Below are 16459 nucleotides of genomic sequence, written 5' to 3'. Positions count from 1 at the left end.
TGCTGGGTCTTCGGTTCGTGCGAGGGCTTTCTCTAGTTGCGGCAAGTGGGGACCACTCTTCATCGCGGTGCGGGAACCGCTCTTCATCGCGGTGCGCGGGCCTTTCACTATCGCGGCCCCTCCCGTTGCGGGGCACAGGCTCCAGACGCGCAGGCTCAGTAGTTGTGGCTCACGGGCCCAGTTGCTCCGCGGCATGTGGGATCCTCCCGGACCAGGGCTCGAACCCGTGCCCCCTGCATTGGCAGGCAGATTCTCAACCACTGCGCCACCAGGAAAGCCCGGAAGCCCGAGTTTGAATCCCTGATTCACCGCTTTTTTTAAAAATTCACTACTTTTTTGAGTGACTATGGGCTACAGTTTCCTGAATCTGCTCAAAAATGATCATACTATTTTATTATTGTTGCTGTTGTCTTGCAGGGTTGTTGTGAAAAATATATGAGATAAAGGATGTGAAATCACTTTGTCAACTGTAGTGTGCCACGGACATGTGAAGGGTGGTTATTATTTTCAGTTGGTAGGTCATCTTCACTCTTGGGAGCTGCAAGAAATACCTTATGAGTCAACCAGCTTCCCTTCCACCTCCATTTTCCAGTATGAACACCCTGCTTGGCCCTTATTTGAGCTAAAAAGCTTGTCTCCACACAAACGAACTGAGGTATGACTGTGGATCTCTCTGGGTCTTGGTTTTCTGTTCTGTAATATGGGGTTGGGAATGGGGCAGAGCTCAAATCTGATCATCCCTAAGGAACATTATGTCTCACTTACTCGGGAAGTTCCCCTCCACCCCAGGTCACTGCAAACAGGGAGACACCATCACAGATGTCCCATCCTAGAGCCCTGGACACAGAGCTGTCCCATGTACTCTGCAGTTACTCCTGAACATCTCAGAACAACATCTCTCCATTTTACAGAAGGTGAAACCGAAGCCCAAGAGAGCACGACAGCAAGGGATACCCCGGGGACCTGTGCGGCGCTCCCTTCCTCTTCTAGAAAAGGTCCAACTCCCACACCAGCCCAGGGTTCACATGGTGGCGGCGACCTCCTCACAGATGCAACTCTTTGCATCAGTTGAGTGATCCAGTCACCTCAACTGGACCTGGGCCAATCAGAGCTCTTCTAACACATTTTTGAAACTGGAACTGGGAAGGAGTTTGCTGGCAGGGGTGCTACAAGAGGTGGAATTAATTGGGAGATGGTGGTAACCCTGTTGTCTGCCACGGGATGCAGAAATCAGTCTCTCTCTCTCTGTCTCTGGGTCTCTCTCCCTCTTGTCCCTGGATTCTGTTATTGCTGAAGCTGAGTCATCTAGCTACCATCACTCACCAGTGACGAGTGATATCGTAATAGGTATTTGTTGGGTTTTGCCCACCCAGGATCCCTTTCCCTCATTTTAATGAAAGCACCCCGTCTTTTCTTCAGGGAACTCCATCATCTGGGTTCTGAGAGATCATCAGTGGTGGTTCCTTCATCCCCAGCCATGTGATCAGCATGTGACCCAAACCAGTCCGGTTAGATTCAATCTTTGGTGAATTTTGAGCAGAGTGACACATAAAATAGAGGCAGGTGTCACTAAAGCATTTTAAATGCAGTGTCCTGAAGAGGTGATTCATGGGTTCTGACTACTTTGATCCCCGTCTTGCCCTCATTCCTATCATTCTCAGAGCCTGGTTGTTTAATTTTACTTTAATCCTATCCACTACCTATCAGATGCAGTCTTTTTTTGCTTAAGTTTTCTAGAGTTCGATTCTGTTGTGTACAACCAAAGACTCCTAACTGATACAGAAACTGGACTTAGGGTGGAGTTACGGCAACATACCTCCATAATTGGGCTGTCACAGGGCAAAACACAATGAGGTTGCTGCTCGTGCTCTAGCCTGGGACACCAGCAGACCATGGGATGCAGCGGTAAAAGGCTATTTCCTGTGTTACTTGTTATCATTCGACCGCTGAGGATCTGGCTCTCAGGGAAGGGACAGCTTGTGTCACACTTCAACATTAAGGATGTGAGGAATGCCCAGGCTGTGGAATAGAATGCCTTATTTCTAACTGTACAGAATAATGTAAAGGGGAAGTCAACAAAGGAAGTCCAAATATAATGGGGGGGAGGGGAAGAGTAGAGCATATGGCCACAGAGAAAGAATCTCTTATGACTTGCAGTGGGCTGAGATCTCCAAAAACCAAAGATGGCCATTGATTCTGCAGGTTGCTGAATTCACAGCCCTGCTGCACATGTATGAAGTTAGGTACTCAGAGAAATAGTGGGATTATGACCAGTGGAACGGCTGTAAGAGAGGATGTATGAGAGAAATCTGAGGCAATCTGCAACACCGGGGGGAAGCAGCCCTCACCCTTCCTTACTGCAGAAGTTTCCCAATGTCCTGCTTGCCCCAACCCTCAAGGCTGCTTAGCTGGAAGGTGAGGACCAGTTTTAACCTAGAGGGTGAAAAATAGACTCTGAGTAGGAAAGAATCTTGGATCCACAGAGAATTGCAGAAACTTGTTAATTGATGCCATCAGAAATTTGGGGTGTATTTGTGGGAATGGATTTTTGGGGCAGTGGATGAAGGAAGGGGAAACGTAATTTTGGACCAGGCTGATCTTCTTGACATGGGTGCACATACCATGGATTCTGGTATGGGTTCTATTGAAGGATGGGTTGGCTGATGCACACCTGGACCAAAGGCTGGCCCATGTGAAATGGAATTTAAAGTTCCCAAGTCCCTTAGCATCATGTAGAGGAAGAGATTCAAAGATTTCTGAAGACAGTGATGCTGGATTGGATCCATTTCGTGCCTCCTTCCCATAAATATCTCTAACTATGGCCCTCGGTGAACTCAGAACACTTTACCCTTGCTTGAGGAAAGTCTAGACCAGGAGTGCTGGGTGGAGGGGCTGCAATTTGAAGTGGGGTTTCTGATCTCAGAAAGAAGGAAGAATGCAGAGGTGCGGGAGGCCAGGTGTTGGCATTTAACTGTCAGAAATTAACTAGGAACCATCATCATCATATTCAGCAGGCATAGATCTCATGCCAGAGGGCCCTGAAAAGTGACATCAAAGGTGACCACTAAAGTCTTACTTGATTTGCATAACGAACAAGGCACAAGAAACAAAACAAAACTCAGCAAAACAAAAACCAAAGGCATTCTCCAGCCCATGCAAAATAAAAAAAGCCCTGACTTAAACCACCGTGACAGTTACAGATGGCCACCTAACACCCTGGCTTGAATTCTTTTATTGATCTAAAGTTCTTTGAATGAAGGATACACTACTTGTCTACAAGAAGGACTCTGCCATACTATGGCCTGAGTGGAATGTGAACAGTTCTCTTGCAAAAGGAACTGTGGCCATTTACAAGGGTAACTGGGTGCTGAAGAAAGGGAAATACCCAAACCTTTTAGGGAAACTTGGATGAAGACTTCAAGCTAATATCAATTACTTGGGTCCTAGAGGACCACTGCAGGTCCACCAATCATGTGAAAAATTGTGTTTTGATCTTGGTGCATATCACTGGAGGTCCAGTGGGATCCCAAAGTTATCCTGTATCTTCAGTTCCTGAATGATAGTTGGAAAAGATCCCTACATTGGCTCCCTGACCCATGGAGGCCATTATAATATAAGAGACCAGTAGAATTCAGTTCAGTAACTGTTTCAAAATAGACAACTCGACAGAGATACCACATCTTTGGGGAGGCTGCAGAGATTAGTGTTTCCACCAAAGCTCCCACAGGGTGAGGGATGACTCCTATCAATACACCATTAGTTTCCCCTCTTTGGCTGGTGCAAAATTAGATGGGTCTTAGAAAATGGCAGTGGATTATTTTAATCAAGTGGCAAATCCCATTTTAGCTTCTGTGTTAGGTACGTGCTCCTAATCATAGCTCCTGGGACTAATATACCTCTATGGGTTTCATTCTCTATTCGAGGAAACAGAAACCACTAGAAGCATTTTACTATTAGCTGGAAGGGATAACAGTTTTCCTTTACTATCCAACCCAGGGATACCTTAGTTCTCTAGCTCTGTAGCAGAAAGACTTTTATTCCCTGGTCATCCCTGTTCCACACGACATCAAACTGATCCACTACGTTGATTAACATTAACAGGACCTGGAGAGTAACAAGTGTATTTTTTTTTTTAATTTTATTTATTTATTTATTTATTTATGGCTGTGTTGGGTCTTCGTTTCTGTGCGAGGGCTTTCTCCAGTTGCGGCAAGTGGGGGCCACTCTTCATCGCGGTGCGCGGGCCTCTCACTATCGCGGCCTCTCTTGTTGCGGAGCACAGGCTCCAGACACGCAGGCTCAGTAGTTGTGGCTCACGGGCCCAGTTGCTCCGCGGCATGTGGGATCTTCCCAGACCAGGGCTCGAACCCGTGTCCCCTGCATTGGCAGGCAGATTCTCAACCACTGCGCCACCAGGGAAGCCCCACAAGTGTGTTTTTGATTATATACAAGATAGCTTCCTTATGTTAGAAACACTGATAAGATTGTGTGCATGGGAAGAAGCTGTGAGCATATGATGTGCTGGGAAGCCAGGGGTTGGAATGTAATCGACACCTGCTATTTTTGCCTATTAACATCCTTCCCCTTTATTTTGGTGACCTCACATGGACTTTTCTTTGGGTAACTACTTTTCTTCCATCCCAAGTGGTCTGTTGTAGATGTTTATTCAGGTACCCTGCCCTTCGCCCCCATCAAGGGAGAGGCATCTGACTCAAGCTAGGCAAATCAACCTCTTTCCTGGGATTGGGGCTTTGAGCAGAATGATACAGGGAAGGAAAGTGATTGGAGAGGGATCATTTGAATGGCAATATCCTCAACAGAAGGTTCATGGGTCCTGCTACTGAGGTCCCTAGACCTCCGCTCATTCCTACATTTCCTGAGGCCTGGCCATTCAGTTTTTCCTTTGACTGGGTGAACTTCGCCAATACCTTTCTGTTGTGGGCTGAATGGTGGTCCCCAACTATGCCCACATCCTAATGTCTGGAACCTATAAGTGTTACCTTATGTGGATCTTGAGATGAGATCATCTTGGATTATCCCGGTGAGCCCTAAATGCCATCTCAAGTCTCCTTATAAGAAAGAGGCCCTGGGAGATGTGACACACACAGAGGAGAAGGCAACGTGATGACAAAGGCAGAGAATGGAGGGATGCAGCCACGTGCCAGGAAATGCTGGCAGCTGCCAGCAGCTAGAAGAGGCAAGGAGAGGACTCTACCCTGGAGCTTCTGGAGGGAATGTGGCCCTGCTCACACTTTGATTTTGGAATCTGGCCCCCAGAACTGTGAGAGAAATAAATTTCTCTTGTTTCAAGTTTGTTTCATCGTTTGTGGCAATCGGTTACAGCAGCCACAGGAAACAGTACACCCTCCAATAAATTAATTTTTTTTCTTAAGGAAGTCAGTTTCTGTTGCTTGCAAACGAAGGACTCTAACTGTAACGGTTGTTCATCATTTCACTTATTTATTCTGATGAATTACCCTTTTTGACTAAGTTAGTAACCCGCTGGATTCCTATCACTTACAACCTGTGCCTAATCCAAGATTGGAACCCAAGAATGTGGATTCTGAGTCACTCCACGTATCACCCACCATCCCCAGTCACCCCGAAAGCACGCCAGGCAACCAGCTTCACACAGGCAGAAACAGGCCCCTGGGCCCAGTCTCTCTATTTGCAGAATGGTTTTCACTGATACACGGGAGTGGGAGTGAGTTGTTGCCTTTCTACCAGGGCCACACACAGCCTCATGATGGATGCAGGTCAGATTCTTTTTCCCTGAGCTTTCCTCACACCAGCTCTAGGGACTCAAAGTCTGGAAGCTGTCTGGCTCCTTGGTGTATGTCCAGCAAGACCACAAGGGTGGTGCATGCAGCCCTTCTGGTCTCTGGGCTCTGACCTGAGCAGAGCTGGGCCTAGAAGTTAGGAGGTGAGTGTGCAGGAGGGCTGATGTGTGTGTGTGGTGAATTCATAGGCAGCCCCTTGGCTTAGCTCCAGTCTCTGCTCCAATCTGGAGACTCAGAATCCACCCACATGTAGGGGCCTACTATGTACCAGGCCCTGTGCACATGCTGTTCCCTCTGCTTGAAACACACTTCCAGGCACCCTCATTGCCTAATTAGGTATTTATCCCTATGATGGGATAGTCACTTGCTCAGGAAATTCTTCTCTGACCTCGGTTAATGGTCCCTGCTCCCTTACATGCTTGTAGTTCCCTTTACTTCATAAAGCTATTATATATTTATGTGGTTATTGAATTAAAATCCATCTCCCCCACTAGTCTGTAAGCTTCATGAGTATAGGAATATATATTTTGTTTCCCACTGTATCTCTGAAACCCAGTAAGCAGTTAATAAATAGGAGGCCAGGTGGGTAAAGTAAATCTGAGAAGTGGCGGGGCTAACACCGTGGTGTCTGTGTGTATGAGGAGGTGGGTGGGGGGGAGGGAGGGGGGCGCTATGGGGAACTGGAGAGGCTGCGCCTCGCCCAAAGGCATTTGAATTTTAAAAAATACACTAAAAATACTGTTCCCAAAACACATCTGCAGGCCACACGTGAAGCCCCAGCTAATGCCTCTTCTAAAAGATATTTGTTGAATGAATGAGTAAAGAATTTACAAGGAAGTCATTTTTATTTTTATTTTTTTATTTTTATTTTTTAAAGATTTTTTTGATGTGGACCATTTTTAAACTCTTTATTGAATTTGTTACAATGTTGCTTCTGTTTTATGTTTTGGTTTTTTGGCCATGAGGAATGTGGGATCCTAGCTCCCCGATCAAACCCGCACCCCCTGCATTGGAAGGCAAAGTCTTAACCACTGGACCGCCAGGGAAGTCCCAGGAAGTCATTTTTAAATCCTCAGAAAGCAAGGAGGAGGAGAGAGGCAAACTGAAAGGATCTCCTTTTCGGTCTTGTCTCTGTCCTCTTAAGGACAAGGTCTCTCTATTTCCTCTTTCTCCTCAGTGCTCCACATGCAGTAGGCTGTACAAATTGGCTGATCTATTCAACGTTTACTAAATACCTGCTCCACGCAAAGCCAGGTTCAAGCAGACAGTGTCTTCCATCTTGGAGCTCAGTGTGGTGGGACAGACAGAGCCACAGTCCAGCAATGACATGATAGTGATGGCTGTCCCAGCCACAGTATGTGGAAAGGGCTGCAGGAACCCTTCCCTCCCAACTTTCTCAGCAAATAGAGAGAGGATTCAGCAGGCGAGTATAAAACACGTGGCCCCAGCAAGGATGAGAGGGCTGGCCCTGGCCGCAAGGGACAGGAGGCTCAAGCGTTTGCCCGGATGGTGACCCAAGGTAGGGCTGGAAGTCTGCGTCATGGGCAGAAGGGAACTGCCAAGATCAGCCTGGGGGGATCTAGGGAAGGGGGGACAGGTGTCGATGCACGGCAGCTCCTTGCCACCAACACTTCAGAGCTGAGCTGGCTTTAAATCAGTGCTCCATTTGGCTTTCATCTCCCTCTGGGGCACAGATGGTGACCATCTAATAGATGGGCTGAAATGTGGAAATGGAGTAGGTCCTAGCATAGCTGGTCCAGACCTCAGGCCTCAGGCCAGGGCCCCCTTCAGATTTTCTGTATTTTAAGCCAGCCCTGGGAGGAAGCTTCAGGACTATTGTTTAGCAAGTCTTGCCCATCCACTAAGGGGGCAGCCTCCTAGTCCTTCCTTAAAGACCTCATCTTTGAAAGCTGACTCCTGTTGGAAGCTCCTGGAAAAGAACCACCGCTGAGGTCCAGGAGCCTACATCTGAATCCCTCATCTGGTCCTTTCCCTAGCTCTAACAGAAGGTTCTAACCCTATGAACCAACTCTGGGGGTTCCCCCCATGTAGGGGGTTCCCCCTACAACCACATGCAAATTTTGTGAGGGCAGAAGAAAGACCAGCGGAAGGAACATTGCCTTGGCAGACCAACGAGCTGGGATTCCAACCTTGGCTCTACTAGTTCTAGTTGTGCGACATCTGGGCAAGTCATTGTGCCTCTCTGAGCCTGTTTCCTCATCTGTGAAATGGGGACGATTCTCATCCTCCAACACAGGGCCAATGTGACATGGCTAAGAGACAGAAGGTGCTCAGGAATTGCTAGCATCCTTCTGACTTTCCCTCTTTGGCTCATGCCGGCATCGTGGGTGGCTCGGAGGTTCGTTTAGAAAGGTCTCTGGGTTGCTCCCCAGACTCACAGAATCTAGGGTAGCACTACGCTGCCCTGCGCCTTTGGAGGAAAGGACCCGGCCTCCAGGTATCACTTCTGAAGCCAGAGTGAGTGATACTGAGAGGTCATGCCACCAGGAAGAACTTAAGCAGGGGAGGAATCTCTGCTCTGTTTCAGCTCACTGCAGGGGTGTGGGAAGGGGGGCATGGAGCCCTGGTTTTAATAAAGCTGAGAGTTTGGAGGCCCATTAGTGGCCTGGGCCTCCAGGTCTTCAGATCTTCCCTCCTGCGAGGTCTCTCGGGAGGTCTCCAGAGACGCCTCCGACACTCCGTCAACGCTGCTCAGCAAGTCCTCAAACTCCCAGTGGTCACTGTTGCGCACGGCAGCCTCCAGGGCCTTCTGGCATCGGTAGAAGTGGGAGAACTTGTTGAAGATGATGGTGATGGGGAGCGCCACCACCAGGATGCCCCCGAGGATGCAGCCCGACGCTGCCAGCTTGCCAGCCGCTGTCACCGGCACCACATCCCCATAGCCCACGGTGGTCATGCTCACCGTGCCCCACCACCAGCAGGCTGGGATGGTGTCAAAGCCCACATCCTCCTCCTTCTCGGCTGTGTAGGCCACGCAGGAGAACACAGACACACCCACGGCCAGGTACAGCAGCAAGATGCCCACCTCACGGTAGCTGTGCTGGAAGAGAATGCAGGAAGTCAGAGTTGGTGAACTTACAGACCCGGTATTGGGCATATGGGGAAACTGAGGCCCAGAGAGCAGAAGGGGCAGGTCCAAAGTCACGGAGCAAAGTGGAGCTGTTGCCAACACCCAGGTGCCCTGCCTGCACACTAAGATCGTTCAACTACAGCAGCCAGCACATCGCCCTGAGATTGAACACAGGCCTGATTTCTGTTGTCCAAAGTGCCTGCCTGCTAAACCATGGCTGTTTCTTCTAATGCAGGGGCCACTGGTGGCGCCAGCCTGTTAATGGAAAGCTGGTGATCTTTACACTGTTGCAGAACCAAGAGAGAACCACAGTTTATATTCCACAGTGTAAAGAGTTGGTTTCATGTCCTTCTGACTGGTCTATCCCATTTCTGATAAGTACACAAATATTTTCTGCCTCTCAAGGAAGCTAAGAGGATATATAAGTGCCCTGGACCACCCATTGAATGCACTTGCCTATGGGTATGTATATTTGTTCTGCCCCCAAGGCCAAGCCTTATGGCACTGATTCTCGAATAGTGCAGTTCTGTCCCCCAAGGGACACGTGGCACTGTCTAGAGACATTTTTGGTCGTCACAGCTGGGAGAGGCGTGCTACTGGCATCTAGTGGGTAGAGGCCAGAGATGCTGCTAATCACCCTACAATGCACAGGACAGCACCCCGCAACCCAAAAAGAATTATCTGGCCCCAAATGTCAATAGTGCTGAGGCTGAGAACCCCTAGTCTGGAACAGGGCCTCCCAAACTATAAGGTGCAGAGAAATCATGTAGGGGGAACTAACTGAGTAGGTCTGGGGTAGGGCCACAGATTTTGCAAACTCCCAGGTAATTAGAAAACTGCTGCTGGCCAGGGGCCTGGCTTTGAGTAGCAAGGCTCTCATCCAAAGTCTCACACCCGTGCCTTGGACGCTGCAGCTTTGATCAGCACTCTTCTCCTTCCTTGCAGAAAAAGCCAGCAGCATCAGGCCCTGGCTTCCTGCATGGTGGAGGCAAGGCAGAGTTCTGGGGCGGACTGTCCCTGGAGAAATGCTCAGTTCAGGCGTCTAGCTAATGGAATTCCCTCTACCTGCCCTAGCAGTCTGCCCAGGTCACCCTGCCTGCACCCAGCATCCTGGCTGCCCTGCCGTGAGAGCATGCAAAAGGCTTTCCTAAGCCACGGGTGGAAGGGGTCTTTCAGCACCTTTTAGGGATTCTTAACAGGGTTGCATGGAGCTTTAGGAGAAAGAGGTGCTAGGGTCAGGACCAGGTGGATTCTTCTCTGGGCTGTACCACTTATTTGCAGAAGAACCTCTGACAAGTCCTGCCACCTCTTGGAGCCTCAGTTTCCACATCTGCAAAGTAGTCACGAAAATACTTGCCCCTGTTTAAACCTCTCACAGGATCCCCTATTCCCACGGGAAAAAGTCCAAAATTGTGGGCCAAGAGTTCACGACCCTTCAGTACCCTGCCCCACTCACCTCTCCAACCTCTTCAGTGGGCACACCCTTCCCTCCATGTCCCCCTCCCAGCATCATCCTTTTCCCTCTCCAGGCCTTCTTCCAAGCTGTTCACATTTCCTCCCTCCCAAAACCAGGCTAATTTCACCCCCTTGAGGGTAAGCTTGCCAGGGCAGTGATTCACCCCCAGCGCAGGCCCCGACACAGGGCGGGTGCTCAATAAATTGCAACCAGGCTTTAAAAAGCCAACCCTCCAACCTCAGCTTCTTCATCTACGGGAAGGGAATAAATAATAGCATCTTCCTGAGGAAGCTGTCCTGAGGATGAAATCGATAATGGATATGAAACTGGCACAGAGTTAGCAGTCAGTAAGTGTTAGTTCTGGGGCTATTGCTAGACTTAGCCTATGACGGGTGACCTATGATACCCGTGCTCCCTGATAATATCAGCACGAAGGCTCCGCAGAGAAGCCAGTGAGCATCCTGCTTGGCATATTTTTGTGATGTTTGACAGATAGATCCAAAGTAACCTTTGTCTTGTTTTTGTTATTGTTTGTTTGTTTTGGTTTGGTGTTGGAAAGAAAGACAAGCAAAGCTCTGCCTCGCTTTTCCGTTTCTCTCCTGGGAAACAGATAACAGAAAGACCTTTCTTACAGGGCTATTGGGAAGGTAGGACTGGACGTGAAATGCACACCTGGTGTCTAGTCCCGTGTGCCTGGACACCACAGGCTTGGAAGTTCCCCTGCTAACCTGCCCCATGGTTACACCCGCCTCCACGAAACCCCTAACCTTACCTTGAGCGTTGCACCCAGCGAGCGCAGCCCAGTGGAGTGGCGCGCCAACTTGAGCACGCGGAAGATGCGCATGAGACGGAACACCTGCACCACCTTGCCCAGGTCGCCCAGCTCCTCGCCACCCGCTCCGACCCGGTCTCGGAGTGCCACGCCGGCCAGTAGCGTGAGATAGAAGGGCAGCACAGACACGATGTCGATGAGGTTGAGCGGGTGGCAGAAGAAGTTGCGCGTGCTGGGCGCTAGCAGGAGGCGCGACGACACCTCGAAGCTGAACCAGGCGATGCAGAAGTACTCGAGGTGCCGCAGCACCGGGTCGTCGCGCAAACCTTCCACCCTGCGGCCCGCAGCCACCGCGGCCACGGCGGCCGCTGCCTCGCGGGCCTGGTACTCGGGCAGGCTGTGGATGCACATGGCGGCGATGGAGGCGAGCACCACGCCGATGGAGACGCAGCTGAAGAGCTTGCTGGGCAGCGAGTAGCCCGGGTTCTCCATGGTGAGCCAGAGGCGGCGGCGCAGGCGGCCGCAGCGCACCGCCCCGTAGCGCGCCAGCTCTCGCTGCACGTCAGAGATCTCTTCGGGGCACGGGTCCACGCTGCTCAGCGTGTCGCTGTCCTCGTCCCAGACGCGCGGTCGTGCCACGCGCCGCTCCAGGTAGCGCGCGCGGCAGCACGTGGCCAGCGCGCTCTCGCCCAGGCCCCAGTAGTCGGCCTCCTGGCCGAAGGCGAAGACGCACTGCTCGTCGAGCACGTGCAGGCGGCCGGTGCGGTAGAAGTGCAGCAGGCTCAGGAAGAAGCCCGGGTGCCGGTCGAAGTAGAACTCGCGCGCCGCCGCGTCGTAGTCGTCGCACAGGCATCGCGCCTGCTCCTCCGACGCCGCGGCCTGCAGGCGGCCCAGCCGCGTGCCCGGGAAGCGCGCCAGGGCGCGGGCGCTCAGCCGCCGCCGCACGCCGCCCACGTTCACGCGCAGCGCCTCGTCGCTTCGCCGCCAGGGGACCCGGGCTCCGGGCCCCGGGGACTCGCTCACCATGGCTGCCGCGCGCTGGCCCTGCGGACAGGGGAGGGGCACGCTGAAGGGGGCGTTCCCGGACCACCTCCCTTCCACGAAGACCGGATCTAAATCCCCTCCCTGCTCCATCCCCAGCCACGGGTGTTGGAGGCTCTACGTACGTGAAGCGTCTGGTACGCCGTAGGCACACAGTGTCAAGTGCCCTCTGGACTCAAGAGTCAAGCTTGGGCTTGAATATCCCTCACTCCCCCACTGGGGTCCTTGGCCAAATCACTGAGAACTGCCCCCACCCCTTCATTTTCATAAAGTGGATGCTGAGATGTCCCTTGGAGGATTATGAAAGCTATCGAATGGCAGGATGTCCTGGCACCGAGTGGCTGCTCATTCAGGACGTCTCCTTGCCCAAACTTGGATTCTCGCATACCAGAGGCTTCCTATGGGCTCTTGCTCAAGCCAGCACTCTGAAGCTCAGCTTCCTCCTCTACACAGCGGGATAGTAAGCATTACTATCTAGGGTCGTTGAGAGAATCAGTTTAGACCAGAAGTTCTTAAGGTGTGTTCCCTGGACTACCAGCTTCACCATCACCTGGAATTTGTCGGGGACGCAGCGTATTCTCAGCCTGCTCTGGACTTGCTGAATCAGAAAGTCAGGGGATGCGGTCCAGCAGTCTGTGTTTCAACAAGCTTGGAGGGTGATTCTGATGCGTGGTCAAGATTGAGAGCCATTCGCTTAGACTATTTAAAGCATCTGTAGAGTCAGTCTGATTGAAGTTTGGCACTCTTGTGTGACCATAAGCAAGTCATGTCACCTCTCTGAACTTCTGTCAAATGGAGCTAAAAATATCCATCTCCAAGTGTGGTTAGAAAGATTAAATGACCTTTAGCAGGCCTGGCTCCCAGAAGGGGTGTAGTAAATCATCGACCTGTTTGTCTCCTGGAGTCAGGCAAACCTGGGTTTATAGCCACCCTTGATGCATCTGGAGCCTTGAGGAAGATGCTTTCCTCCAGGTCCCATTTTCTGGCATGATGCACAATTCACAATGCGGACAATAGCACCGGCTCCCAAGGAAGGCTGGAGGATTAAGGTAGGTTATGGAAGTGCTCGGCCTTAGTGGATGCTCAGGAAATGTTACATCTTTCCACTGCTTACTGTCTCCAAGTTCTGCTGGAATTGAGGACTAGTGACTCACCTCCTGACCCTCAGAAATCTCATCTGTGCTGTGGGTTCAGTAATGCCTGCTTCCCTTGGGTGGACGGGGGACTGAGTATGTATCAAGCAGCTGGCCCAGTGCCTGGCAGGGAGCGGGCAGGGTGCCCTTCACTTACCCTGGGCTTGGTGTTTAAGGGGGTCGGGGTTTCGTCCTTAGCTCTGTCACTTGTGTGACCTCTGACCAGTCTCCTCCAGCTCTGGGTTTTAGCTCCCTTATCTATAGAATGGGGATAGCAGCACTTCTGGTGAAGGGTTATTGTGAGTATGTGTGCAAAGCCCCTGGAACACAATAGGTGCTCAATAACTGTCAACCCCTTGCACGTCCCTCATCAGACATAGGTTCAGATTCTGAGTCTGCCACTTACTAACTGTTGACCTTGAGCAGAATCATGCCCCTCTCTGAACTTCAGTTTCCTCATCTGTAAACTGGGGAACATCATACTTTCCATAAGAAGTTTTGAGGATTAAATGAGGTAAATTGTTTATCGGCAGCACAGTCCCTGGCACATAATTTGTGCACAATAAATACATATGTGATGCAGCTCCACGCCTTCCCCCCCTGCTTGGACTTGGTGTCAAAAGATGAGTTTCTAATCTAGTTCCATCAACCATTAGGTGCAGGACTGTGGGCAAATCGCTTTCTCTTTTTTTCTGGAACTCACCTCCCTGCTCTATGAAATGGGATGATTAATTTAACAAACCTTCCCTGCCTAGAATCTGAGGATCAGTAAGAAAGATTAAGTGATTTGCTCAAATTACCCTGCTAGCCCATGGCACAGTTGAGGTTGGAAACTAGGCTTTTTGATTCAAGACTCTCTCCACACATTTATTCTGAGCACCTACTACGTGCTGGTCATTTCGCTGGGCTCCAGATACACTTCGCGGGTTTAATCCCTCCACCAACCCTGACAGGGAGGTTTTCGAATCCCACTGTGTTGATGAGCAGACAGGACAGCCCAAGCCCGGCCAGCCCCACATTGCTCCCTCCTGGGTTAGGGGTGGGGGGGTCTCATAGCGGGGACACGGGCACCGGGACCCAGGGCAGCCTGGCCTTGCATTCTCGCAGCCCCCGCCCCTTCCCCGGACCGTGCCTCCCTCCCCCAGGGAGGTCCCGTACCTGTCGTACCTGTCGCGGGCCCTGTAGGGCGTCCGCCAGCCGCGTGGTCCCGGAAGGTGCCGAGGCTGGAGAGCCGCTGGCCGCGCCCGACGTCTCTGCCCAGAGGCCCCGCTGACCCCTCCTTCCCCGTCTTCCTCCGTCCTGGTGGCTGAGGCCGCATTGATCGCTGCCCGGGGAGGGAGGGAGGCCGCGGGCTGTCGGAGGCGGGGGTTTCTATTCCTGACTCAGATGGGGAGAGGGGGGATGTCTGGAGACGGGGCCCAGCCAGGACATCCCCCCACAAGTCAGGGGCCAGGAGATGAGGGGTAATTTAAGGGGCGCGGGTCCCTCTAGAGAGGGATTTTGGCCGGAGCTTCTCTGACAAAGGAACAACAACAGCAGCAGCAGTAATAATAGCTTCCTTTAATTGAGTCCTTAGTATGGGCCAGGCACCAGGCTTCAGGTGACTTACCTAAGTTATTCCTGACACAAACGACATGGACAGGGTCTTCTGTTACCCATTTCACAGACAAGCCCCAGTCATTAGCTCAGGGTACTTAGCTAGGAGTTGTGGACCTGGGATTGGAACTCACATCTTCCAAGATTTCCGCAGGGAAATCTTGAAACAGATCAAGCCTGAAACAGATCATTTTGTGCCTGAAACAGATCATTTTGCCCCTGAAGTTCAGTGTCATCACCTGCCCACAGATTCCTGATTCGTGGTGCCGGGGGTAAGAGAGAACTGTGCCAAAGAGTTTTGTCAAGGTTGTGTAACCCACAAGCATTTATTAAGCACCTACTGTGTGCCTGGTTGGGGAGAGGGTCCTGAAGATTAGGACCTGGATACAGGAAAGGATTCCTACTTTACAAATATGGTTAATAATAATGATTTATCTATTGAGCTCTTACCTTGGGCCCAGTATTCTACAAACCTCATCTCTTAAACTGCAAATATATCTGTGGCGTAGGTGCTAGTATTGATATTATTCCAATCTCACAGATAAGAAATGTAAGGCTTTGAGAGGTGAGGTGACTTGCTCAAGGTCATATGGTTGACTTCTGAGTCCTCTAGGCCAACATTGTCCAATAGATGTAATGTAAGCCACATATAGAATTTAAAATTTTCTTATAGTGACATTTAAAAACAGTAAAAAGAAACGGGTGACGTTAGTCTTAATAATGTAATTTATTTAACCAAAATATTATAATTTCAACATGGAATCAGTAAATAAATTATTAACGAGATATTTTACATATTCATTTTGGTGCTAAGTCTTCAAAATCCAGGGTATTAGTTTTTTTTCTTTTTAAATAAATTTATTTATTTTATTTATTTATTTTTGGCTGCATTGGGTCCTCGCCGCCACGCGTGGGCCCCCCTCCAGCTGCGGCGAGCGGGGTCCACTCCCTGTTGCGGTATGCGAGCCTCTCACTGCGGTGGCCCCTCCCGTTGCGGAGCACGGGCCCTAGGCACACAGGCTTCAGTAGTTGCAGCGCACGGGCTCAGTAGTTGTGGCTCACGGGCTCTAGAGCACAGGCTCATTAGCCGCAGCACACGGGCCCAGCCGCTCCACGGCATGTGGGACCCTCCCGGACCAGAGCTTGAACCCGTGTCCCCTGCATTGGCAGGTGGATTCTTAACCACTGCACTACCAGGGAAACCCCAGGGTATTAGTTTTTTATTGCTGTGTAACAGATTACCACAAACTTAGCAATTTAAGGCAATACAAAATTTATCATCTCATAGTTTCTGTGGGTCAAAAGTCTGGGTATGGCATGGCTAGATTCTCTACTCAGGGTCTTACTAGGTTGAAGGTAAGTTGTCAGCCAGGGTGGTGGTTCTCATCTGGGGTGTGGGCTTCTCTTCCAGCTCACAGATTGTTGGCAGAATTCGTTTCCCTGTGGTTGTAGAACTGACCTCCCTCTTTCCCTGCTTGCTGTCTGCTGCAGATCACTCTCAGCTCCTAAAGGCTGCCTGCTGTTCCTGGCCACGTGGGCCCACAGGCAGTCCCAACGTGGAGGTTTAAATTCTCCTAGGCAAACCGGAGG

The 16459-nt window shown here is 50.8% G+C and overlaps 1 protein-coding gene across 3 annotated transcripts; it reads right to left on the bottom strand.

Annotated features, from left to right (window-relative positions):
- Nucleotides 1-323: 323 nt before the first annotated feature.
- KCNS1 (potassium voltage-gated channel modifier subfamily S member 1) lies at nucleotides 324-14486 on the bottom strand. Of its 3 annotated transcripts, none has more exons than XM_082361751.1 (3): nucleotides 14441-14486; nucleotides 11100-12143; nucleotides 324-8841 (listed from the first exon to the last, which is right to left on the bottom strand). In XM_082361751.1, exons 2-3 carry the CDS (start codon nucleotides 12123-12125, stop codon nucleotides 8371-8373), a joined length of 1497 nt encoding a protein of 498 aa, XP_082217877.1. In that variant the 5' UTR covers nucleotides 12126-12143; nucleotides 14441-14486; the 3' UTR covers nucleotides 324-8370. The 3 variants fall into 3 exon arrangements, with proteins under 3 accessions (XP_082217877.1, XP_082217878.1, XP_082217876.1); XM_082361752.1 differs by lacking the exon at nucleotides 14441-14486 and having other exon boundaries at nucleotides 324-8550; nucleotides 8704-8841; nucleotides 11100-12455; XM_082361750.1 differs by lacking the exon at nucleotides 14441-14486 and having other exon boundaries at nucleotides 11100-12455.
- Between the last annotated feature and the right edge of the window lie 1973 nt (nucleotides 14487-16459).

The sequence above is a fragment of the Balaenoptera borealis genome (assembly GCF_965194805.1).
Source record: "Balaenoptera borealis genome assembly, chromosome: 16".
Taxonomy (NCBI): Eukaryota; Metazoa; Chordata; class Mammalia; order Artiodactyla; family Balaenopteridae; genus Balaenoptera; species Balaenoptera borealis.
Note: the sequence above shows the minus strand (reverse complement) of the source record. Positions and strands in the feature narration are given on the sequence as shown.